At 36.5% G+C, this 25,992-nt stretch overlaps 1 protein-coding gene across 1 annotated transcript in view; it reads left to right on the top strand.

The window, feature by feature from the left end:
* The first annotated feature begins 4,061 nt into the window (after window positions 1–4,061).
* LOC122804042 (opsin-5-like) overlaps window positions 4,062–25,992 on the top strand; it is a 138,583-nt gene continuing 116,652 nt past the window's right edge. Inside the window, exon 1 of the mRNA XM_044073718.1 lies at window positions 4,062–4,261. Coding sequence (XP_043929653.1) covers window positions 4,082–4,261 — 180 coding nt within the window. The 5' untranslated portion in view covers window positions 4,062–4,081. The remainder of the gene's footprint in view (window positions 4,262–25,992) is intronic.

Here is a 25,992-nt window from a genome sequence, read left to right as displayed (position 1 = left end):
GTGTCTGTGGGAGCTATTTTGGCTGAGTACCTACTGGTTGTATACATTCTGATGCAGGGTACACATGTGACTCCTCAGTCATTTTTTTCTTTGAAAACTTATCACAATGGGGATTGCTAAAATACAAAACAACTCAGTGTTTCCAGTATACTATATAAAGTTCAAAAGTATGTAACTCACTGGAACCTTCCACCCTTGTCAATCAGCATGAATTTAAGGTAAACCTAATACTTTAGATAAAAGAAAATATTTTAACATTTTTACAGTCAGTACTGCATGTAAAACGTCTGATGGCACTTGTTAGCTGTTCAGTGTATCAAAAACAATTAAGATACAAAGAGCATTTTCTCAGCTAATTTATTTTGTTCATTGAATTTTTGTTATTAATTTTATTTGCTTCCTAAATGACATTTACTCACTGACCCTTTGTCTGCAATCTCTGTTTTTTCCCCCTTTGGTTTGCTTGTTTAAAATGAAATGTTATCAATAACAGGTAGTCTTTTAATCTTTAATACTAAGATGTGGAAATGTAATCAAATTTCTAATAGCTTGACCATGACAGAGAAAGACTGAAGCCCAGTGACACCGTTCCTTCTGGAAGGGTGGGGCATAAGTTACTGCTGATGAACAAAAGTCTGTAAGAATCCAGAGGTCTCACTGCTTGATGTATGACTTGCCTAAGAGCTGAAACAGTGCAGATCCTTACTGTTTTGTTTTTCCTCTGGACTGGGCAGACTTTTATGTTTCTTTTTAGGATGCTGTTGCATAACAATTCTCATTTATGATGGAAGTATCAGTCAGTATAAACCAATAACTTCTATGGACCAAGCAAAATAATGGAATTAAATTAAATTATCCTTCTTCATTGACTCAGTTAATATAGCTGGTTCTATTCTTAGCAAATATTTATCTAGGTATGCGTGCATCTATTATTTATTTGTTTATATTGGTAAGTGGATGGTGTTTGGACCATTTTCATCCATCATGAGGACCACAAGGACAAGGGTAAATGGAATATATTCAGATATTTTACTATAGTCAGTCAAGTAACATATTTTTTAGGAAGTGTAATGCTATTGGGGATACTTGAGAGAACTCAGACAGGCACAGACAGACCAAGTAACACTGCATGCAAACAATGACTAGGGGTCAGTACTGAATCTCAGATGCTGCCTTTGTAAGGCAGAGGTCTAAGTAGGGGTCAATACCAAATCTCAGATGTAAGGCAGAGGTCTTAGCACTGGGTCATGGTACTTAACATAATGAATTATTGACCTAGTACCAGTGAAAAGGCTTATGATGGTGATGAGGGAGGATGACTATATCTAAACTTCTCCCTACTTGAAAAGAGCCTACATAATATGACACTCAGCTCTGCAATGTCAAAAAGATGTCTTGAGTACAAATTTGCTGACAAATCATTGTACGTGTCCCTGGATACCATCATGAATGATGTGAGTGCATCATGCAGAAGTAGGTCAATTTCATGTAAGACACTGCTGACCAAAGAAGGACGTTTGAAACAGGTTCTGTTTTCTGTTATTTTTAAGAAGTAATGGCACAAAGCTATCACTTTTCATTTTTTTTCTTTTTGAACATTAGTGCCATCATAAACAACATAGCAAAGGTAGGACAAAGGGGGCAGTTGTCCTCGGTGCAAAGTACTAGGAGGCATGACTGGCAGGTCTTCAGTGCATTAGTGGCATTGAAATGCTGGTATTGCATTTGTGGTCAGAAATGAAATGCTTTAGTATTCCATCTGTGGCATAAACTGTTTGCTATTTTTTAAAAGGAGAGAAGGGCTTCTTTTTGTTCTTCAAATCTGACGTTTTGCTCTTCAACTTAAAGTTTGGGGGGGGGGTGCTAGATTGAGGGATTGTACCAGACTCAAGAACAGCTAGCTGCATCTCTGGTCATAAAAAACAATAGCGTCCACATAATTGGTCATTAATCTAATTAAATGCTTAGCTCTGCGGATGGGATTCTTATTGTAAGTGTCATAAGTGTCAATCGCAATATTTATTTCCCAGTTTGGTTACATTACTCACAACAGCTTCTCAGATAAGGCATTTACATTTGCCAAGCAGTTCTATATCAATGATTTATGAAACACTAATGATCAAGTCCAGAATCTTGTAAAGATTATTGTTAGGTTTATAATTCTTTCTTTTCTGATTTCAGCCCCCTTGATGCTTTCAGCCTATTTTGAGCTCTAAGAGAAAAATCTCAGTTACAACAAAAAAAGTTTATAGGTTTTTAGGATGTCCTCCCTCATATGCACCATCCTCCAGGATGTTAATGAGTGAGCACATGTTTCTATGATCACTGATCATCCTCTGGCACAGTAAGTGTAGAATAGCCTTCAAAATAGCAGACAAACTGTGGAGCAATGATTCAGCACAGCCAGATGAAGAAAAGAAATATCTGCTACAGATCTTTTTCATCTATAGGGCAAAATATTGTGAGATCCTAATGATTCATTTATTGGTGTTAAACCAGTATATCAGAAATCTGTTTACTGCTAGAAAATGAATATTGTGTATCCAGTCATAATCATCATAATATTTCTCATGCTAATCAATTTACTTTGTCTCAAAACAAATATATATGACAATATTTTCTTGCACATGCCCAAAAAAGAAACAGAAAATAAATGTAAACATGTTAAAATAATTGACGTGTCACTGTATGTGTCTAGGAGAGAGAGAGAGAGAGAGAGAGAGAGAGAGAGAGAGAGAGACCACTTCATGATTTTTGGATCATTTTTGCCTCATAACTGCTGACCATTAAGCTTCACCTTGATAAGACATTACACTGACCAGGAATGCCATCTTCCAGGTAGCCAAGATTTTGCATTTTGACAATAAGAGCCTTTTCATTTTATGGTCTAACCTCAAAGTGGTGGTGGAATGAGCACGTGCATCACTGCAAGGGCAGTCTATGTCTCCTTTTCTGCTTATATATGCGCCTCCACATATGCCAACAAGAGTTACCATCACTGGCTTCGATAACCACATTCATTTCTTTCCAGCACTGGCTTCCCCCATCATGATGGTTCTTCTGTTTTCAACCACATTCCTGTTAATCAGAGCAACTTCATAAGCGAGGTAAGAATTACCATTCCTTCCCCCAGGATAGGTATGCCTCATCCTCCCTACCTCTGCTGTCAGGAAAGCAAGCCACTAGTTGGACATTGGGTCACCTAGGCTGTAGTCAAGGCTTTACCACATTATGCCACTGGCACAGGTAATATATCATGTCAGTTCTAATGTGTTATATTGAGTAAGGAAATATTATTCAAACTGCTTAACCGATGTATGATTTTTACTGTAACCTTCTAAAGCCCCTGACATTTACAGGAGACTAGTTATGTTGTGTAACATTAGACATTTATCTTATCAAGGTGAAGCTTAATTATGTCTATGCAATGTTCTACTATTAGTACTATGTAACCCTAAGTGCCCACCCAATTGCCATCTACTATTGTATTCTTATACATTGTAACCTATCGTATAACTGTGCAACATGATTACAACTGTGGAGCTGTGTGTAATATATGTAACAATATACGTAACTAAGCTTTTATATGTGAAGCTTTTCTCCCGGGTCTCTGCTGAAAATGGGTAATGTAACCCAATCAGACTATCTCAGTAAGCAAATGTCAAATAAAATAAAATAAATTTATCAATAACAAAAGAGCAAAGTACAATATGAAGATATTTTGCTGTGCAGGGTTCACTATGATCTTCAATGGAAAACAGGTCTATGATTTAAAAGTACCTTCCGAGTAATTTACTGCCACAACAGTTAATGCAGGGTGATATTTACCAGTGCTAGCCATACTTAAGATCACTAAGAAGATAATATAGTTATGTTTTGTGACACTTATAGTTTCAAAGATTTTTTCAATCTGTTATACCAGAATTTTGCAAGAAGAGTTGTAGCCTGCACTTCTGTAACTATGAAAGGCTTCTTATGTTTAAGGCTTAGATTTTCTTATATGTACATTATTAAGTGCAGCAGCACAAATCATTCATTTCTGTTCTAAACCACAGGCTGTTTGTCATGGATTGGTAATGGAATGGTGATTTTTATCATGTACAAGCGAAGACGCTCCCTGGAACCCCAAGACTACCTCACCTTTAACCTTGCAATCTCAGATGCAAGCATATCAATGTTTGGATACTCTAGAGGAATCCTGGAAATTTTTAATATATTCAGAGATGATGGCTTTCTCATTTTAATTGTATGGACATGTAAGGTATGTTGATCAAGTTTGCTAACTAAGTTTCAAAAGATGCAATATGCATCATGCATTTAGTGATTATGTTTTAGTTAGATTGCATATGTTGCTTTTTTGACTAGGAAGTTTAACTTCATGGCAATATTTTTTTTTCTTAACAGTTGCTTTCTCTTTGAGGTTTGCAAAAATTGCAAATCAGCGTGGATAACTGTTTTCTTATTGTGTACGGTATATCCAAAAATATTCTAGTCATAGGTAGAAAATATTAAACATGGTTAAAGTGCCATATTTCTTTCTTTCTTTTTACCTTTTTGCAGAATTATGACTATCATTCTGACAAGTTATAGCACCATTAAACAAAGCTATAAAAACAGATAAAGCTTATTCAGTTAACTATAGTGATAACTTTTTCCTGTAATATAAAACATTCACATAATGCTATGCAATGTTTCTGCATTTTTCCTCCTCTTTTCAAGACTTTAGTGCAACTTCTCTGATCATTAGATTTAAACCATTTTTATTAAAATTATATTTAAAATATATACAACCCTGTACGTAATAATATATATTTGAAAATATTGCAAGTAGAATAAACTGGAAAGTACTTGACATTAATGTAGGGAAATAGTGAGAAAAATGTTAATTCAATTTTACTGGCCCACTAGCTGAAATACACAACAGTCTGTAAATAAAAACAACATCAAACTTTTACAGATAAGCATGTATCAACAAATTCAGTTTTTTGGTGATTGTAGTGTCCTGCATTATCAGTTTTCCTAACAAGCCTACTGCAAGGATGCTCAGGTGTGTGCATGACCAAGCATCACAAAGAACATTTTATTTATTTATTTATTTCCAGTTTGGTGACCGGGGAGGTCCACTGGGCTCAAAGAGCCCATTTTCAGTGGAGGCCCGGGGAGAAAAGCTCCATAGTACAAAGTATAAACTACATAATTCAGACTACATAGTACAGAGAAAAGCGAGATAATTCAAAGTTAACAAAATACAATACATAGTTAACAAAATACAATACACAGTAGCAAAGAGGTGCAGTAACAACTTGTAAGTATTAAATAGCAAACTAAGAACAGTTAAATTGCAACATATATACAATATATAATACATATTTATATGTTTGAAGGTTGAGAACAGTAGTATAGAGTAGAATGTGTTCATTGGTTAGAAATGTCAGATAGTGATCTGAAAGTAGTTATCGAGGGATAGATCCCTGGTGAGTAAGGAAAGAATGGGACTTTGAATGTGATAAAAGTGATCATGAGTTAAGGAAGTTAGGTAGGTATCATCATCATTTAAAATAAGCACATTACAAATGTAAGAATACAATAAATAAATACACAAACAAATAAATAAATAACTACATAAAATGCAAATGTAACTCAGAGTTAAAACAGTGAGATTAAAAAAATCAACTGAGCCACTAAGGGTAGTTATTGTTAAGCCACTGATAAAATGGGGAATCGCAGTTCACAAAGCTGGGATTTTTGACAATAAGGAAGTTATGGCTCTGCTGTTTAGACGTCCTGTCCTCACTCCAAGTGAACATATGGCCAGTCAAAAAAATTAATTCAGCAACTCTGAGCTGCATTGAGAGCAGGCATGTGACTTAATATTTCATGCAAAATTTACTGTCACACCCTGTAACTGCTGTACACCTATCTCATTATAAATCAGTACTCAGTGTTGTCATAGCTGTCATGCATAACTTCAGTGCATATTAACATTTTTCTTTGCAATGTTTAGTTTATAAGAAAAATAAACATCCTATTCAGATCTCTCCACCAAGGAGATTAGTGTGTATAGCACCCAGTCTGATAATGTCAGTGGTACATTTTGTTTTAAACTAGGTGAGACCTAGGTCAGATGAGGCCTAGATAAGCCTAGTTTGCAATCCCCTTCTACAACTGTCAGTCTGGTGGCTTTTGGTATCCCAGAAGGTCTGTGGGTCTAGCTGTCCTGTGGTGCATTGTATACCTTATTTTTTGAAAGATAATTACTTATGTGTTTATTTACTGCTAAACGGAAGATGTATGTTCATGTCCCACAATATTGTGTGCATCCAAAGATAAAATTAGTGACATTGGAGAAGAGGCGGAAGACATGGCCGAAGGCAGGAAGAGAGGAGAAAGGCTAGGACTGTGGTAGTGAGGGTCGGAACTTTGAATGTTGGCAGTATGACTGGTGTAGGGAGAGAGCTAGCTGATATGATGGACAGAAGGAAGGTTGGTATATTGTGTGTGCAAGAGAACAGATGGAAGGGAAGTAAGGCTAGGTGTATCGGAGGTGGGTTCAAATTGTTTTATCATGGTGTGGATGGGAGGAGAAATGGCGTAGGAGTTATTCTGAAGGAACAGTATGCTGAGTGTTTTGGAGGTGAAAAGAATGTCAGATAGAGTGATGTTTATGAAGCTGGAAATTGATGGTGTAATGATGAATGTTGTTAGTGCATATGCTCCACAAGTTGGGTGTGCAATGGATGAGAAAGAAACATTTTGGAGTGAATTGGATGAAGTGGTGATGACTGTACCCAAGGGTGAGAGAGTGGTGATTGGAGCAGATTTCAATGGGCATGTTGGTGAAGGGAACAGAGGGGATGAGAAAGTGATGGGTAGGTATGGTGTTAAACAAAGGAATGCAGAAGGTCAGATAGTAGTGGATTTTGTGAAAAGGATGGACATGGCTGTGGTGAATACGTATTTTAACAAGAGGGAGGAGCATAGGGTGACATACAAGAGTGGAGGAAGATGCACACAGGTGGATTATATCTTATGTAGGAGGGCCAGTTTGAAGGAGATTGGAGACTGTAAAGTGGTGACCAGAAAAAGTGTAGCTAGGCAGCATAGGATAGTGGTTTGTAGGATGACGTTGGTTATCAAGAAGAGGAGGGGGAGTGTGAGGGCAGCACCAAGGATCAAATGGTGGAAATCGGAAAAGGGTAATTGTGAGGTAGAGTTCAGGGATGAGTTAAGGCAGGCACTGGGTGGCAATGAAGAGTTACCAAATAGCTGGGTAACTACAGCAGAGCTAGTAAGAGAGACAGCTAGAAAGGTGCTTGGTATCACATCTGGACAGAGGAAGGATGACAAGGAGACATGGTGGTGGAATGAGGAAGTACAGGAGAGTATACACAGAAAGAGGTTGGCAAAGAAGAAGTGGGATTGTCAGAAAGATGAAGAAAGTAGACAGGAGTATAAGGAGATGAGGTGCATGGCAAAGAGAGAGGTGGCGAAGGCTAAGGATAAGGCATATGAAGAGTTGTATGAAAGGTTGGACACTAAGGAGAGAGAAAAGGACCTGTACTGATTGGCTAGACAGAGGGACCGAGCTAGGAAAGATGTGTAGCAGGTAAAGGTGATAAAGGATAATGAGGGAAACATACTCACAAGCAAGGAGAGTGTGTTGAGGAGATGGAAAGAGTACTTTGAGGGGTTGATGAATGAAGAGAATGAGAGGGAGAGAAGGTTGGATGATGTAGGGATAGTGAATCATGAAGTACAATGGATTACAAGGAAGAAGTAAGGATAGCTATGAAGAGAATGAAGAATGGAATGGCTGTTGGCCCAGATGACATACCTGTGGAAGCATGGAGGTGTTTAGGTGAAATGGCAGTGGAGTTTTTAACCAGATTGTTTAATGAAATCTTGGAAAGTGAGAGGATGCCTGAGGAATGGAGAAAAAATGTTTTGGTACCGATTTTTAAGAATAAGGGTGATGGGCAGAGCTGTAGTAACTACAGAGGGATTAAATTGATCAGTCACAGCATGAAGTTATGGGAAAGAGTAGTGGAAGCAAGGTTAAGAAGGGACGTGATGATCAGTGATCAGCAGTATGGTTTCATGCCAGGAAAGAGCACTACAGATGTGATCTTTGCTCTGAGAGTGTTGATGGAGAAGTACAGAGAATGTCAGAAGGAGTTGCATTGTGTTTTTGTAGACTTAGAGAAAGCATATGACAGGGTGCCTAGAGAGGAGTTGTGGTATTGTATGAGGAAGTCAGGAGTGTCAGAAAAGTATGTAAGAGTGGTACAGGATATGTACGAGGGTAGTGTGACAGCGGTGAGGTCTGCGGTGGGAGTGACAGATGCGTTTAAGGTGGAGGTGGGGCTACATCAAGGATCAGCTCTGAGCCCTTTCTTATTTCAATGGTGATGGACAGGTTGACAGACAAGATCAGACAGGAGTCCCCGTGGACTATGATGTTTGCAGATGACATTGTGATCTGTAGTGAGAGTAGGGAACAGATGGAGGAGTCCCTGGAGAGATGGAGATATGCTCTAGAGAGAAGAGGAATGAAGGTCAGCAGGACTAAGACAGAATATATGTGTGTGAATGAGAGGGAGGATAGAGGAATGGTGAGGATGCAAGGAGTAGAGGTGGCAAAGGTGGATGACTTTAAATACTTGGGGTCAATAGTTCAGAGTAACGGTGAGTGTGGAAGAGAGGTGAAGAAGAGAGTACAGGCAGGATGGAGTGGGTGGAGAAGTGTGTCAGGAGTGATTTGTGACAGATGAGTACCTGTAAGAGTGAAAGGGAAGGTCTACAAGAGGGTAGTGAGACCAGCTATGTTATATGGATTGGAGACAGTGGCATTGACAAAAAGGCAGGCGTTTGAGCTGGATGTGGCAGAATTAAAGATGTTAAGATTTGCACTGGGTGTGATGAGGGTGGACAGGATTAGGAATAAGTATATTAGAGGGTCAGCCCAGGTTGGAAGGTTTGGAGACAAGGCCAGAGAGGCACGATTACGTTGGTTTGGACATGTGCTGAGGAGGGATGCTGAGTATATTGGGAAAAAGATGCTAAGGATGAAGCTACCAAGTAACAGGAAAAGAGGAAGGACTAAGATAAGGTTTTTGGATGTGGTGAGAGAGGACATGCAGGTGGTTGGTGTGACAGAGGAAGATGCAGAGGACAGGAAGAAATGGAAACAGGTGATCTGCTGTGGTGACCCCTAATGGGAACAGCCGAAAGAAGATGATGATGATGATGATAATTTTTTCACACACACATATACATACTGACATTGCCCCTCACAAGCCATGTTTATTACGCCATCCCACACACACACACTTACACTCCACATTGCACGCTCACCTACATATTGGAAGAATGCAAATTCACTTATGGTACATCATTGGTTTGTTGGAGGAAATCAGAGAAACAGAATAAAACTCACACAAAGACAGGAGGACATGCAGACTTCCCACAGAAGGACTCTATACCAAGAACTCAATTACATAATGAAATGCTGTGAAATAGCAACACTACACAATGCTTTACTGCACAATGATCATTTGTTTTTACAGATGGTGCACCCAGATCATAGGATCATGGGATCATAGGAAGTTACTAGGCTAATGGCCCTGGGGCCCTTACAAGCCTAGCCAAGAGTTTATCCCTAAAAAATAAACTTCAGTCAGTACCTGTCACCCCTGTTAATGAGGGACATAGGTGGAACCACTGGGACAAATTTGTGGTTTCCCACCCACTCATCAAGATTGCGCTTGAAGAGTGTCAACGAAGTACTCTGTTTGACATGTATGGGAAGTCTACTCCAGAGACAGGGCAGCCTCTTGGAGACAAACCTGTCTCTCCAGCAGGTTTTGTTGATGTTGAATATTAGATTTAGGCCTTTCAAGTGGGTAAAGCATGAGGAGTTAGACTTAGGGATATAGAGCATATCTAGTTGGACAGGGCCTGAGATTGCCTTGTAGGTGAGACACAGATCACCTCTGAGCAATCTGTATGATACCGAGTAGAGTGATAGTGATTTGAGCCTGTCTGCATAGGACAGGTGCTGGAGGCCATGGATTCTCTTTCTGAGGTATTTCTGTGGCCTTTCCATTCAGTGCAGGTGTTTGGAGAGATACATACCAAATGAGGCGTTATACTCAATCATTGGCCTAATGAGGAAGGAGTACAGGGAGGTAATTACCTCCTTTTTTCTAGATGCAGTCCCTTTACTTACGAGATGAACCAAGTAAAATACTTTTCTGATCACTGCTGCTACATGATGGTTGAATGTGAGATTGTTGTCAACCTGTGTACCCAGGTCTCTCACCACAGGTTATGTGCTTAGGGGGTTGCTATTGATATGGCAATCAGTAAGGGCCATGATTTTGCTGAATGGTATGATAATACATTTTTCTACATTTAACTTAAGGCTATGACTTTGGCACCAGTCATTTGATGCTGTGAGACCCTCTTGCAGTATGTTAACATAATTTGGTGAGTCAATAACAGCACCAAACTTATAGTTGTCCGCAAACTGGGTCAGCCACAGGCCTTTTGTCTTTGCCTGGTCCTCTGACAAGTAGATGCCAAACAATAGGGGTGCCAGGACAGATCCCTGGGGAACACCACTAGTGATAGGTCTGCTGTCAGAGGTGGAGGTGCCTATTTTGACCTTGTGGGTTCTATTGGTGAGCCAGTTGGCCACCCACCTGATGAGACAGGGATTTACACCAAGCTGTGTTAGCTTTTCAATGATGCCTGAGTCTGGGATTGTGGCAAAGGCTTTGGCCAAGTCAAGGTAAGCTGTATGTACTGACTTTCCCTCATCCAGGGCCTTGTTGACAGTCTCAAAGAAGTCAACCGGGTTCAACAGGCAAGATCTGACCTTGACAAATCTAAACTGGGTGGGGTCAAGTGCCTGGATATTGCTTATGTCCTTGTTTAGGAGATCCATAATAATACACTCCATGGCTTTACAGATCAGGCTTGTTAAGCTATTGGGGTGATAGGTTTTAGTGTCAGTAGTGGCACCACCTTTGTGCAAGGGGATGACAATGGCAGTTCTCCATTCTGCTGGAATGAAGCCTGTACTTAGGCTGTGGTTGAATAGGGTACTTAATGGCAAAGCTAGTTCTTGCTGGAGATGGTGCAGAATACAGCTGGGACACTATCAGGTTTCATGGAAGCTGTGTTCTTTTCCTTGGATAGGGCCTTTAACACTTAATCTATGGAGATGTGAGGTGCAGGACAAGTATCAGGGATGTTGAATAGGTCTTTGGAGGAACAGGGGGGAGAAGTTTGTGCTGAACCTATCTGCTAGCAGGTTGGCCAAATCAGCAGGATCAGTGTAAGTGGTACCATTATGTACTAATTTGGAACAAACCTGGGCTTTGCTGTGGAGGTTCCTGATGTAACTGAAGAAGGCTTTGTGGTTTCCCTTTGTTTTGGAGGCAAGTATTGATTCATAATTGGCTTTGGAGGTTTTCACTAGTGATCTAATTTGCTTGTTGAGGGTAAAGAGGGAGTTTTTCCAATTTGGGATTTGTTCCTTTTTACCCTTGGACAACAGTTTCTTCCTTTTATTGTAAAGCCTGTTGATAGAGTATGTCCACCAGACAGGTTTGTGTTTCCTTGAGGAGCAGGTTTTAGTTCTGTTGGGTATGGCTGAGTCCATACAGTTGTACAGCTGCTTGTATACTGCATTGGCATACTGTTCAGCTTAGCTGTCTGCATCCTCTGAGGGGAGCAGTGGTGTGAAGTTACTGATACCCTCCCTTAGAAGGTTATAGTCAACTTTTGAGATGTTTTAGCCTAGTTACTGCTGAGGGGGTTGGGCAGGATAGAAACTTCGACTGAGATAGACTGATGATCTGATCTCACAAGGGAAGAACTTACTATGGGAGTGGTGCAGTGGTCACTCATGTTGGTGAGAGCCAAATCCAGAATGTTATCTCCCTTTGTGGGGGATGAGGTGAGCTGGTCTAGTGTGTTAGAACTGATGAAGTCAAGGAATCATTGGGTGAATGCATTAGTGCAGGAATAGTTTACTGAGTCTATGGTGGGATAGTTGAAGTCATCAAAGATCAGGATGTTAGGGCATACCTTGAGATTTCCTCTTATTCTATAAAACACTGATATTTGATGGACTTAGAACATTAAAGAAATAACAAATAACTTATTGCTCTTGGAAAAACTGCATCTCCCTACTCACTAAATCATGTGTTGTAGCAATAATCATTTACACTGATTTCAGCATGCACAATGCATTGTGACATTGCTCTTGCCAGTCCAGATCAGTTACTGTTAAAATGTGATCAAATAGCAGAAATAAGTTCCTTTTATCTGGACATGGTTTCCATATTCATCATTTGCAGCCACTTTAATGAATGCATACACCTCTAATATCTGCTTGTGATTAAACATATGGACACAGTGAATATTCCAACTTGCTTCACATAAATACACAATAGTCCTGCCAAAACAGATTAATGACTGTGTAACTTGATAGACAACAGCAGGGTTAGTCAATTTCTTCTACAGACAGCTCCAATGCCTAGTAATTGGAGCCAGACAGCTCCAATGCCTAGTAATTGGAGCCATTTTGTTGACTACTTATACCTTAGATGTCTAAATGTAATAAATCATAATGACCACAGCAGTTTATTTCACCTTTAGTTCAAACAATAGTATTCCAGCTTGCTTTCCAGAGCTACAGTAGTCCTGCAAAAACAATTTAGTGACTGTTTATCCACAGACAACCCCTTTAACCAGGAATTATAGCAAATGTATCCATTTTGCTGACTATGTGCATCTCAGATGTCTGGATGCGATAGCAAAATAATGGCCACAGTAATGGATTTATTTTTCATACAAGCATATATCAGTCATAGTAACATCTCCAACTCAACCCCTTAGTGCAATAAAACTGGACAAAGCCAGAAAGATTGTGGGGATAAAAGCCCAAACATAGGGACAGTTTTTAAATATTGTTCCCATAAACCTATAAATTTATCTAATTAAAGGTGTTACATTATTGCATATTTTCTGAAGGATATAAAGTCTGAAACACAAATGTTTGTCTGTAGTTAGTATAATGTTATGACGTCAATATTCAATAATTCGCCAGAAGACCACAAATGTATAAGGAACAGACCAAACATATGAGGCAAAACTTTGGACATTCTGTAAAAATCAGGACAGTTGAGAGGTATGCATCATAATATATTCTGACTTACTTAAAACAAAGGCAAACTAGCCTTGCAAAGCCATGTTTATGGTGGTGTAACTTGATCAAAAAAGGTCAGTTTCATCCACACAGATATCCCTTCCATGCACAGTATATAGCCAATTTGCTGATTGTGTATACCTCAGATGCATGAGTATAATAAAATAAAGTAGCTAAATAATGGTGATGGCAATTTATCCTAAATCTGTTTCACAAACACATACAGTAGCCACAACAAATCATTCCAACATGCTTGACTCAAATACATACTAGTCCTAGAAAGCCAGATTGATGTTTAACTTGTTCAAATGACAGCAAAGTCTGTCATCTTCATCTACATATACCCAATAATTTTATCCACTTTGTTGATTGTCTAAACCTCAGATGTCTGATTGTAATAAAATAAAAAACAGCCTTGTGTGTAGTCTATCTCTGTTTTACAGAAACACACACCAGCCAAATTAAAGTGTTGTAACTTGCTCCATGCAAACATAGTCTAGCCCTACAAAGCCAGGCAAATGACTGTATAACTTGATCAAATGACAACAGTGTCAGTCACTTTCATCCACATGGACATACTCACATACCCAGAAATTATAGCCACTTTTTTAACTGTGTATACCTTAGTTACCTGGTTATGATAAAAACTAATAATGGCATCATAAACACTCACTTAATGGATCTCAATCTCTTTTGCAAAATAAATAGAACATGTTGAAGGGATAGGTTTGTATAACAGAGAATACCATTTCTGTGGAGCTGTCTTCCACTCCACAAAAGTAGTAAAAGAAGAATGTTACAGAAAACAGTATTCATCTCTTGAATATTATTTCTCCTTCCACTTTTTTCATGACAATGTTAAATAAACAAACTTTTCTTACTTTTATAGAAACACTTTCCTTTATTCAGGTATCATAAAAACCAAACTAGTGACTTGGCTCTCAGTCTTCTCACTCAGGTCCAAACACCAAACTAACTCATATATACCATATTTCCCCAAAAATAAGACTGGGTCTTATATTTTTCCCTCCATCAAAATACGCGTTAGGCCTTATTATCAGGGGATGCCTTATCCCCCCCCCCGTACAACAATCTACATTTATTCATTTATTCGTGTACAAAAATCAACATTTATTCATGTACACAAATTGACATTTATTTGATACTTTTCCATTATTGGGCAACAGTTCTAGGTAACACATTAGTTGCGTGAGAATTTGACATAAACTGCAACAAACATTTCAACTTCAGAATATTTACATCTTGGCATTCACAGTGCAATATTTCATGCTTAACAGAAAGTGCAGAAAAATCTCAATACATGTGTATTGGAGGAGGGGAATAAAACAGGTGAATAACTGCCACTTTTTGAGTGGTGATGCTTTCTTTATTCCTTACCCAAACTGTAAGGGAAGAATGACAGAAAGTCATAAAAATGAAGTCTGGGAACTAGTGGCCTTACTTTGTAATTACCTCTTGATAATGAAACGTTACCTTAATACAATAAAGTCAAAAAGCTCCATTCTGTTGCCCCAGTAATGGAAAGGTTATTCAAATACAGTCATGTCATCTTCTTCTGGAACATTGTCATAAGTCTCCAACCCCCGAATTCTGGCCTGAATTTTTTGTGACTCCATTTCCTGTAGAACCATTGGCCCCAATCTGTCATGCCTAGCAATAGAGCTCTCCTTAAATGAGCACTGATTGTCCATTTAGCCTGCTCGTAGTGCATTGGCAACACAGCTGTCAGTGATTTTATCCATTGATTCTTCACCCAAGTCACGAACTCTTGCAGGCTAGGCTTCACAATGTTTCCACACTGATTTCTCTCCATTCTATTTTCAATGTAGTCATTGAGTTCCATGCACAAATGGTCCTTGAATGGCTTGTTTATTGCAATATCAAGAGTTGGAAGATAGCCAGTCATTCCTGCGGGAATCATTATTTGATTTATTCTTCTCTGTGCAAGGAAGTTCTTCATGTCTTTAGCGCAGTGAGTGCTGGCTGAATCCCAGACTAGCAGACCTCTTTCACCACCTCACAAAACAAGTGGCAGCATTACATCAACCCACTTCCTTATAATTGCATGTGTGCACCAGGCGTTTTCAGTTTCAAGAATGTAAATGCCTGAAACACGTTCAATATTATCTTTCTTGCCCTTACTAATAATTAGAGATGGGGTTTTCTTTCCATCTAGATGAATTACCAAATTACAGGTAACATGTGCACTTTTGTAACCAGTGGAGGGAATGTAGATTGACGAGGCACTCCTCCGATCAATTGATGTTTGAGATCCTTGACCTATAAACACTGCAGTTTCATCCATAGCAGTCATGCTGGAGAGTTGGTGTTTAAAAAAGTCGATGCCACTAACAAATGACTTGATTGCAAGTGCACGTTTAATAACTTCAGTATCTTCCAGCTTGAACAGTGTTGTTGATCTTCTTAGAGACAGTTCATATCACTGAAGGAAGCCATTCAGCCAATGTTGTGATGCTTTGAATTCTTCTGAGGATTATTTCTAACTGTGGTGCCATTGCAAGGGCAAATGCTTGAATATCAGCCCTGCGCATAACCAGCCTTTGCTCTCCTTTTAGCAATCTATTTACAGATGATGTCTTCCAGCTTAGGAAATAATGGTTGCTGACCTGATCCACACTTGCACTTCTTAGCATTTCCCTCATCCACCTGTTGACTGAGGTTATCATACTCTGCTCACCATTTTCAGACCATTCAGAGATCCAACTTCTTCTCTTTGCAGAAAGCCATCGTGTGTTGTTGACGATCTTAACTGGGGCTTATTTTTGGGGTAGGTCTTATATCATGACCACCCTGGAAAACCATGCTAGGCCTTATTCTCTGGTTAGGTCTTATTTACAGATAAATATGGTATATATATATATATATATATATATATATATATATATATATATATATATATATCAGTAATCAGTTAAATAATTAAATTAAATATCTTTCAAAAGCTGCAAATAAAGAGAATTGTTCCCAAATAACTAAAGTACTATAAAGAGATAAAAATAAATAAATATTAATCACATGAAATATTTCATCAGTAATTCATTATTCATGCATTTTGACTGTAATCTTCCACAAAGGTAACACAAATACACAGGGATAACCAGGTACCTCGAAATGTAAAAGAGGAATCCAAATATATAGAAAAATAGAGGCAAGCTGCAGGTCTCTTCCAAAAGCTTTATTCACAGATTACACAAGCACTTTCACCAACTAGCTTCTTCGGGTGTATACAAAAACTAAAAACATCCCTACATTTATACTATGTATCTCTCAATTATCCAATTGAGCACTTAAAGGGATATCAAACCTTAAAAGACTTGATCATGCCCATAATCAGCTTTCAATTTTATTATCCATTTCAATTCCAAGTTCTCTGTTTGTACCCTAATATCACCACCCCTTATATTTTCAAAGTATCTATCTATTACCCTAAAAATAAAATGATGTTCTATGCTAGTTTCTTTAACATGTTTGGCCAAAGCATTAAATGAACTTCCTTTTTTAATATGATAAATATGTTCTCTAACTCTATCTTTTAACAACCTATCTGTTTTACCCACGTAAAATTTGTTACAAATTTTACAAGTAGCCAAGTAAACTAAATGTGAAGAATCACATCTAGCATTAATACTAAAATTAAATAGTCTACCTGTATCAGGATGTACAAACTTACTGTCTGTATTTATATACTTACAGTACTGACATTTAAAACAAGGTCTATGCCTTTATTATTATTTAATGAAACAAAATTTCTAGGGCCACATAATTGCCTCTTTAAAGATTTTTTATTCTTAAAAGTAAATTCAGGAGATGCACCTAAAAACCTACTTATTTGCCTATCTGATGTTAGACTATTCCAATGCTTATTAATAATGTCTGTATAGCATCTTATATCTCTTGAATAACTAAAACATAATTTAAGTGATTGTGCTTTTCTAACATCTCCTTACTATCTACCGTCTGTTTCCAATTTCAACAAAGTGTCATCCTTGTCTCTTTCACTCATAGCATTTTCTCCATACAGTCAATTAATAGTAAACATTTTAACATTCTTTTGAGTCAGTAATATTTTAAAAAATAGGATTTAAGTAAATATCATCCAAAGCATTGAGCCCAAAAATAAATTTCTTTTCTAAATGACATTTAATTCCTGTCATTTTTAAACACTATCTCAATCAAAGTAAACTGTTAAATTCTTTCAACAAAGAAAAGTTCAAGGTACCATTAAAGAAAGCCAAAATAATATATTTTAAATTTAGCATTTAATTTCAAATACCATAAAAAGTTAATTTTTCAATAGAGCCCACATACAACATAGGTAATTAATCAAATTTTTCAGAAAAAATTTTTTCTTAAAAAAATAATCTAAGCATAGAACATTATTTTTCCTCCCATAATTGTTCCTCAAGAAAATTTTCTCCATATTAAGATAATTACATCATACGCTTATTACTGCACGTTGTGCAAAAAACTTTATTTACAATTTAAATTCAAATTCTTTCATATTATATCAAAAACTAATCATTCAAAACAGATAAACAACTACATTACTATTATTATATTTTTTTCATATCTATAAATTAATATTATAAACATAAAAACTAATATTCAATTAATAATCATGTACAACTGTAAATAACAATATTATGTGTACTACTTATGTAATTGTTTAAATATGGTCCTCTCAAAACTAAGAAACTGGTATCCTTAATCAATTGGTCTCTTAAATCTTATATAATTGAATTCAAGTATTAAAGTTTTTTCCCAGTTTGGAGTACACCTATTGTTTCCATGCCATTACAAGACAATTTCATTCATTGTTGTGGTAGTATCTATTTATTGTATAGTAGGTAACTTCTGAGGTAGATATTGTATCTAAGATCAATAAATCTATTGGTTAGTTACATCTCTTTCATTTTTACTAAGAAAATATTTTTCTGTCCATAACTAAGAACTCCTGTTTAATAACATTTAATTAAGTAAGCTCACAGTAAATAGTTTATAAAAAAAACGTCATCCAAGAGAAGAAACATGTTTCTTCTTGTCTCTTCTTCCTTGTCAAAAACTAGTATGGGTCCCTCTTTCATTTCAAAGTCATAAATTCATAGTTATTCAAAGCAATTTTTTCTAGCTTAATTATGTTTCCCTAATTAATTCCATTTATTTTACATTTATATTCACTTGCAGATTTCCATTTAATATACATTATATACATCAAAAATACATATTTTATAAAAAACACAATAGATACATGTATAACTATAAAGAAATTATATACATTATTGTCATATATTTAAAAAATATCATTTTCATTTTTTTCACAAAAAATCTAAGATTTTATTATCTATATCAAAAATTCTGGTCATTCTAAAATAAATATTTAATAATCGCGATAATTTTTATAAAAAGATTGTTTTTCATTATTAAACATATTAATATTATGATATCACAACATATATTATGTTAGTTATATATAAGATATATTATTATATATTTAACATTATTAATAAGCATTGGAATATAATAACAGGCAAGGGTTAATAGTCTAGGAATTTAGTTTCATCTTATATTTATTTTATAAATCAAAATTTTTTAAGAGTAAAAATTTTTTTGCAAGAATAAATAATTCATAAATTTTGTTTTATTTTTAAACCCTGTAAGTAAATGTCAGTAAATTAAGTAAGTATATACAGACAGTAAGTTTGTACATCCTGATTTTAGTTTTTAGACATTTTCAGTAGTAAATTTCATTTAGTTTTAGACACTTAGTTTACTTACTAGTTTAAGTTTAAATTTTAATAAATAAAGTTAATAAACAGATAAAGTAAAAACAGATAGAAAATAGAGAACATATTTATCATATTAAAAAGGAAGTATATTTAATGCTTGTAGAAACATGTTAAAGAAATTAACATAGAACATTTATTTTTTTTTATATGTAAGAGAGATACTTTGAAAATATAAGGGTGGGTGGGTAATAGAGACAAACAGTTAAAATGGAAAAAAAATGGATAGTAAAAAGAGTTGCTGATTATGGGCTGATGGACCATGCATGTGTACCATAAAAACCTTAAAAAAAAAATATTTTATTAGCATAGATAGTTATTTGATGTTGAATTTTTGATTGCATATATTGATGTATGTATTTATTTATTTTTAGTATGTTTTATTTTGCAAAAGAAGTATTAGTATATTTATATATATTTGTATATATATATATATATAAATATAAATATATATATATATATATATATATATATATATATATATATATTGTATGAATAGTTGCTCAAGTCTTTTTTTTTTGATTTTGATATTATGCTCAATTGATAATTGAGAGAGATATATGTATAAATGTATGGATGTTTTTTTTTTTTTTGTATACACCAAGGTGAAAGTTGTTGTGTAGACAGTGAATATAGCTGAAAGAGACTGCTAGCTTGCCTCTTTGACTTGCCTGTTTCGAAGAAAAATGTACCAAGACCCACTTTTTTAGCAATTTTTTTAATAATATCAAGAATGAAGCAGAACATGAACATGCACCATTTTTTAATTTTTAATAAAATAATTAATGCTATTATATATAATGTGCATAGGACTTGTGGCTAGGTTACCCCATTATCCCCCATTATGATGTTCATGTATTTTTCTTACACCTTTTTTGAGGTTTTTTGAGTATAACATTTATTTATTACATGGGTACTTAAGCCTCATACCACCTCTCAAGATAATTCCTGTTATCTACCATCGACCATTACTAAGCAATAATGTATATGACTGGTGTGATGTCCCTTCTTTGGGCCAGTAATCAAGGAACCCAAATCCTCACCACTGACACCTGTGAGGGACTTTCACTTGGAACACATATAGGTATACACAGTATTTCCAGATGCAGCTGTCTGCACCAAGCACAATTTCTCTTAAAAGCACCCAGGGAACACACACAGTCTGGGGTCTGGGTTTCCCTCTGTTTCTCTCCAGGCCCTTATAAGACTCCCAGCTGGCACAACTATAGAGTTGAGTCCTCAGTCGAGGGTTCCAGACCAAGTCCTCCACCACCTTCTCTGTGAAACCAGTGCTTTGTGTCCCTACACACATGCACACACACACACACACACACACACACACACACACACACACACACACACACACACACACCTGGGAAATGCTGGCACATATTTATTAACTATGTCCCTCTGTCCAGATTATAAGGCAGATACTGCCACCAGGACACTCCAAAGCCAGCTACTCTAAGGCTGTTGTGAATCCAATTATACTGAGTAAAATGAATACTAATGCAAATGGTAGTTTTTGACCAATGCAGTAAGGCTTCCAGGAGTGGGCACGGTGTCACCAAAGAAATATAAATACTCCCAAAGGTTAAAACATTCTCTAAAAGACCAGACACAATGAAAAGTTTAAATATATTTAATAATTAATAAAAGAACATGAAAATACTAAATATCTGCTTACAATAAACACCAGATTTCTAATCACAGGAAATACTAAAAATAACACAGATGAATAGATTCACACAGACACAGAAACACAGTACTTAACTAATCTCACTATATTTTCCTGACTGATCTAAAAATTTATATTCCCTGGCTGCTTACCAGTGATGGCTAGTGACTTCAAATCAAAGGGGGGCTGCAGGAGACAGCTGAATGGGAGGGGTCAATGAGAAGGGATGCGGTCAACTATAAAGGGGAGAATCTATGCTCAAAACCAAAAAAACTGTAACTTTAATTAAATACGCTGCCCTGGGTGCCAAACTGTCATTATGAGAGTCCAATCAAGACAACTTTATTAAAGTACCAAGTAACATGCTTTAAGTAGCAATCTCTGTGATACCCCTCTTATAAAAATGTTTCTTATCCAAAAAAGACCTGCTGCCTGACAACTATCTACTTGTTTCATGGGGAAAACATGATCAAAGTAAAAAATGAAAAGCAAACAAGAAACAAGCTCAAGATACATTGCTTAAAGGATTGCTGTACAGGTTATAGACCACACATGATAGATTGGCATTCTGTTTAGTTTACAGGTAAAGTCTGCAAAGATGACTGCAAGTCTCCAACAAATGTAATGAGCTTCTTAAAATAATGTAATCATGTCCTTTATTACAAATACTGTCATATGCATTTCAATACCCAAGGCTTATACGTTATCTAGTTATGTAAGTATTCTCTGCATGGCAACAGCAGAAAGTCTTTCAATGTTGGCAGTTCTTTAACAGTATGCTTACTAAAGCTTACTTGCATCTTAAAATCTCAGACAAGCTTACCTGATGGTCATTAAAGCATTGCTACTTAAACACAGAGCAACAGGCACTTTCTGAATAATGTTTGTTTGTTTGTGTCTTTCAGCTTTTCCTGGTTAGGGGTCGCCACAGCAGAACTCTGGTACACTAATGATTGGTAGCGGATTTTTACATACCAGGTTACCAACCCTGACGCACAGCCTTTAACAAAGGCACGCCCCATTCATGTATGCCTCCACACAGAAGACGCTCTAGCTGAGAATCAAACGGGACAACGTCTTGCTAATAAGCATAAATCAACAGTATAAAAATATGACAGAAACCAACATTCTGCAAAATCAAGGACAGATGACAAGCCACTCTAGTACTTGTGTCTACCTTGGGGGGAATACTCTGCACATTTACACTGCATAAGTGCTCCTTGCCTTGCTTGGACATATCCAGTGTCACTACATGGGGGAGTGGGGTGCAACAAGTATGTCACAATTTGAAATGTCTCTGGCTGACTGTGATGGCCCTGACACATTTGTCATACCTCTCAAACTCAGAGCAAGAAATCTGGAAAAAGCCATACATAGAAGTGGGACAAAGGCCCAAAAATAAGGACAATTTTTAAATATTGCTCTTATAAACTTAGAAAGATAATAGAATAGTAGGTGTTGCATTAGTATGAATTTTCTGAAAGGTATGAAATCTGAAACTCAAATGTCTGTCATTATTTTCTAATTTCAGTCTTTAATGATTTTCCACTAATTTGCCAAAAAAACCCACAATTTTATGAAAAATAGACCAAAAATGTGATGCAAAAATATAAAATAGCCACACAATACAACTGGGGAACCTGTTAAAGAAGGGACAATGCAGTCTCACAATGAAAGCAAACTTAGCATTAAAACTTCTCTGCCCTTGAAACTCACATTCATTGAAACAGCATTGAAACCCACATTCAAAGAAAATACATTTGGCTCGTGTCAAATTACGATTAACTTTGGGCTATTTTCAAATGATAGGCCGCTTGCACACAAAACATACACGTGTTCTGTGATGCACCTTCCTGATTGCATTAAATTATATTCCTTGTATAATACAGTACAGTTGTTAGAGGGTGCTTTAAATTTATTGTTTTGAACATTTTTTCCAGTAAACAATGAAACAAAATGCATGCACCAATAATGACAAAATTGCCCTATTGAGAACATTTCCATCATAAAAGTCTACTCGGACTTCTACAATCCACCAGTATCAGTAAATATGCACAATCTCTGCAGAAGTAAAAGTCTTCTAAATAATTCCACATTAAAAAGATCTGTAACTAATGAAGAGGTTGCTGCTAGCAAACAACCTTATATTTCATTCTTTTGTCTACAAATAAAGTGCCTGTTGCCCTTGAGGAATAAATTGCCTATATTACATTAAAAAATGATAAGCTAGTAATATTGCAGTAGGGAATGGATGGCAAATAACAGACGGGTTCATAATTACTTGCTTTCTTAACCAAAGAGGACATTCTCAAGACAGCAGCATCCACTCCATTTACAACACAATACAATATCAGCAATGCATCTACATACTGTGGGAGTAGAACCCACAGCCTTCTGCATCAAAAGCAAGTACACTACCTGTTGTGCTATTAACAATGCAAGCAGTCTCAGCATAAGCAGCACTAAACTTCTCTTCTTCTGCAGCTCTCAGCTCCTTGTAAAATTTACTCGACACTCAGCTGTATCTCTAAACTTTGCAGCACACGAAATCTGGAAAAAGCCAAAATGTATCGGGGAGGGACAAAAGCCAAAAACCAGGGACACATTTTAAACATTGCTTGTATAATCTTGGAAAGTTGCTAGAATAAAATGCTGTGTTACCACCATGCATTTTACTACCAAGTCTTGAACCCAGAATCCTGTGCAAAACAGTCAGAGCAACATACCACTATGCCAAATCAGCTGTTTTATGAAAGAGATGAAGACTGAAGCTTAAATGGCTACCATTTAGTGAGTTTAGTTCCTTACCATAGCTGCCAGCCTCTTAGCACAAAACACCTGGACAAAGCCAGTAATGAGGGAGTACAGCCCTCAAACATATTCAGTGAATTCAGTTCTCACCATAGCTCTCAACCTTAGCACAAAAAACCTGGACAAAGCCAATAATGGTGGAATACAGTCCCAAAAATAAGGATACAGTTCAAATATTCATGTTATAAACTGAGAAACGTGCTAGAATAAAAGGTTTTGTGTTACTATGTACTTTCTGAAGAATATGAAGTCTGAAATTCAAATGCCTGCCAATTTTATTTATTTAACATTTGTTAACCAGAAAAGTCTGACTTGGAACAAAAGCCAAATGTTAGTAGAGGCCCAAATTGATATACAAATGACATATAACTCTTTACAAACCTCCCGCTAGTTATGCTGGCATATGTTACACATCCACTACCCTACCTCTCCTGGCATAGCTGGCAATACCTCACATCATCACAACTTGGTGCATGTATAACAGGATTTACACATGGTTAGTGTGGTTTGATCATGAGTGCAAAGCCTGAGTTATCAAAGGTAGTCACGGGTAAATCTTAATATACCTACAGCCAGAAGTGTATTATTGCTATTATACATTGACTTTATTTAAGAAAGAAATTGCCTACCTTTCTTAAATAATATCTTTGCATAATGATACTGTAGTGTTCCTCCATGTTTTTCCTTGTTTACTGATGTACTGATGTACTTCACATGCATATTGGACTTACATTCCCAAGCATGCAGAGGATATTCGTAGAGTACAGGAGACGCAACAGAGAAGAGAGAATCTCCAATGCTGTTTTTTTGTATTATTGCTGAGATTGTCCAAGGAACAATGCAGAAATATTATGAAAATCAAGTACATTTCTGATTGTTTAGTTTTGCAGAATATATGTGATTTTTCTTGTATTTTGCTTTCTCCCTCGGCATATATCAATAGAAAGTTTGGTCACTCAGTGGTACTTCAGTGGCTGGACTTTTTTCTAGTAGTATATGTGTGATTTACTATGGGCACATTGATTGGGCTGTCCGATCAACATACTTATTTTTTGAATAGTAAGCAATAGTCATTGTATAATGTTTACAACTATACTATCAAGAAAAAAGGACAAAACATACATCTCTTACATACCACACTAACAATATCACCTCAACTTTTTTACATTTGTGACAAGACAAATATGTGAATCAGGCACACCTGCTTAAGGATCAAAAGGTTGCAAATCTGTTGGTCTTCTGCCTTATTAAGAAAGCCTCAAGTGTATAAAAAACTGAAATGTGTTCAGCTGAACAAGTAAATAACGTAACTGTTTCCATGGTGATGTATTCTTCCTACACTGCTATCTAGTTACACTTAAAGGCTTCTAATTTAAACATTTTAATAAATGCACTGAATTTTTAATTGTGTATATATACCATACAAAAGGAGGTAGTACTTTGGGGGGAAATAGCAGCACAAGAGTTCAATGAGTAAATTGGTCTTGTTACTCAGAAATGGCAGGAGGGATTTGCAAAGTCTTTTCAATTCAAAAATTCTGCTTTTACCTTTCCCCTTCAAATGGGCCCCAGTTCCCAGTTAGCAACATGGCCATCAACTGAAATAAATAAGTAATGCAGATCAGAGCACAGTGGACTCATAAAGTCAAAGGAGGAAGTTTTGTCTTGGTGTTTCTAGTTTTCCTTTTAATAAAAAGAATAATTTGATCTTGAAAACTCCGTGGAAAATAATGCAAAAAACACTCCTTAAATATTGGCAGCCCTCATATTGCTGCCAGCTGTACCAACTATAATGAATTTTATTCCCCAAGAAACATGGAAAGTTAACTAATTAAAAATCACACACGTGTTCATTTAATTAGCCTGCAGCATTCAGTAACAAGATACCAATTCCTCAAATGTAAAGGTGGGCTCCATAATTTTTGGACCTTCATTTTACATTGAAGGTACTAGGCCATTCCAAACAGTGGACAATACTAGAAAGCTACCCGCACGTGAGGTTACAATGCCAAATTTGTCAGCCTATTTTAAACAGTGCTTAGACACTAAACTTAACATTGTTTCCTCCCTAAGAGTAACAAAAGTGAAGTTTGCATCTTATACACCACTATGCCTGATTTTGCTTAAGGCCACTGAAAAGATATATCATCACATGACTTATTTTCCTTGTCAATAACAACTAATTTCTTTGTACCATGTAATATCCTTTTCCAAGAGTCAGAATTCTTAGCCTGATGAGGTTACAGAGCTACAGTACCAAGTAAAAATGCATAGCATAACACATCCTGAAGTCAACAGTTAGACATTAAAAATGTACCACCAAATAAATCTCTAGGGACTGATTTACTTTACCTTAACTTAAAGGGTCATGTTCATGCAGCATGTGAGCACATAACTGGGAACTAAACTTTGATCCAGTAAAGTTGCAGTGATAAATCCTATTTGAAAGGGAATTTGAA

Source organism: Protopterus annectens, chromosome 6.part0 (assembly GCF_019279795.1).
Source record: "Protopterus annectens isolate FY-2018-M chromosome 6.part0, PAN1.0, whole genome shotgun sequence".
NCBI lineage: Eukaryota > Metazoa > Chordata > Ceratodontiformes > Protopteridae > Protopterus > Protopterus annectens.
This window is presented reverse-complemented; position numbering and strand designations above follow the sequence as displayed.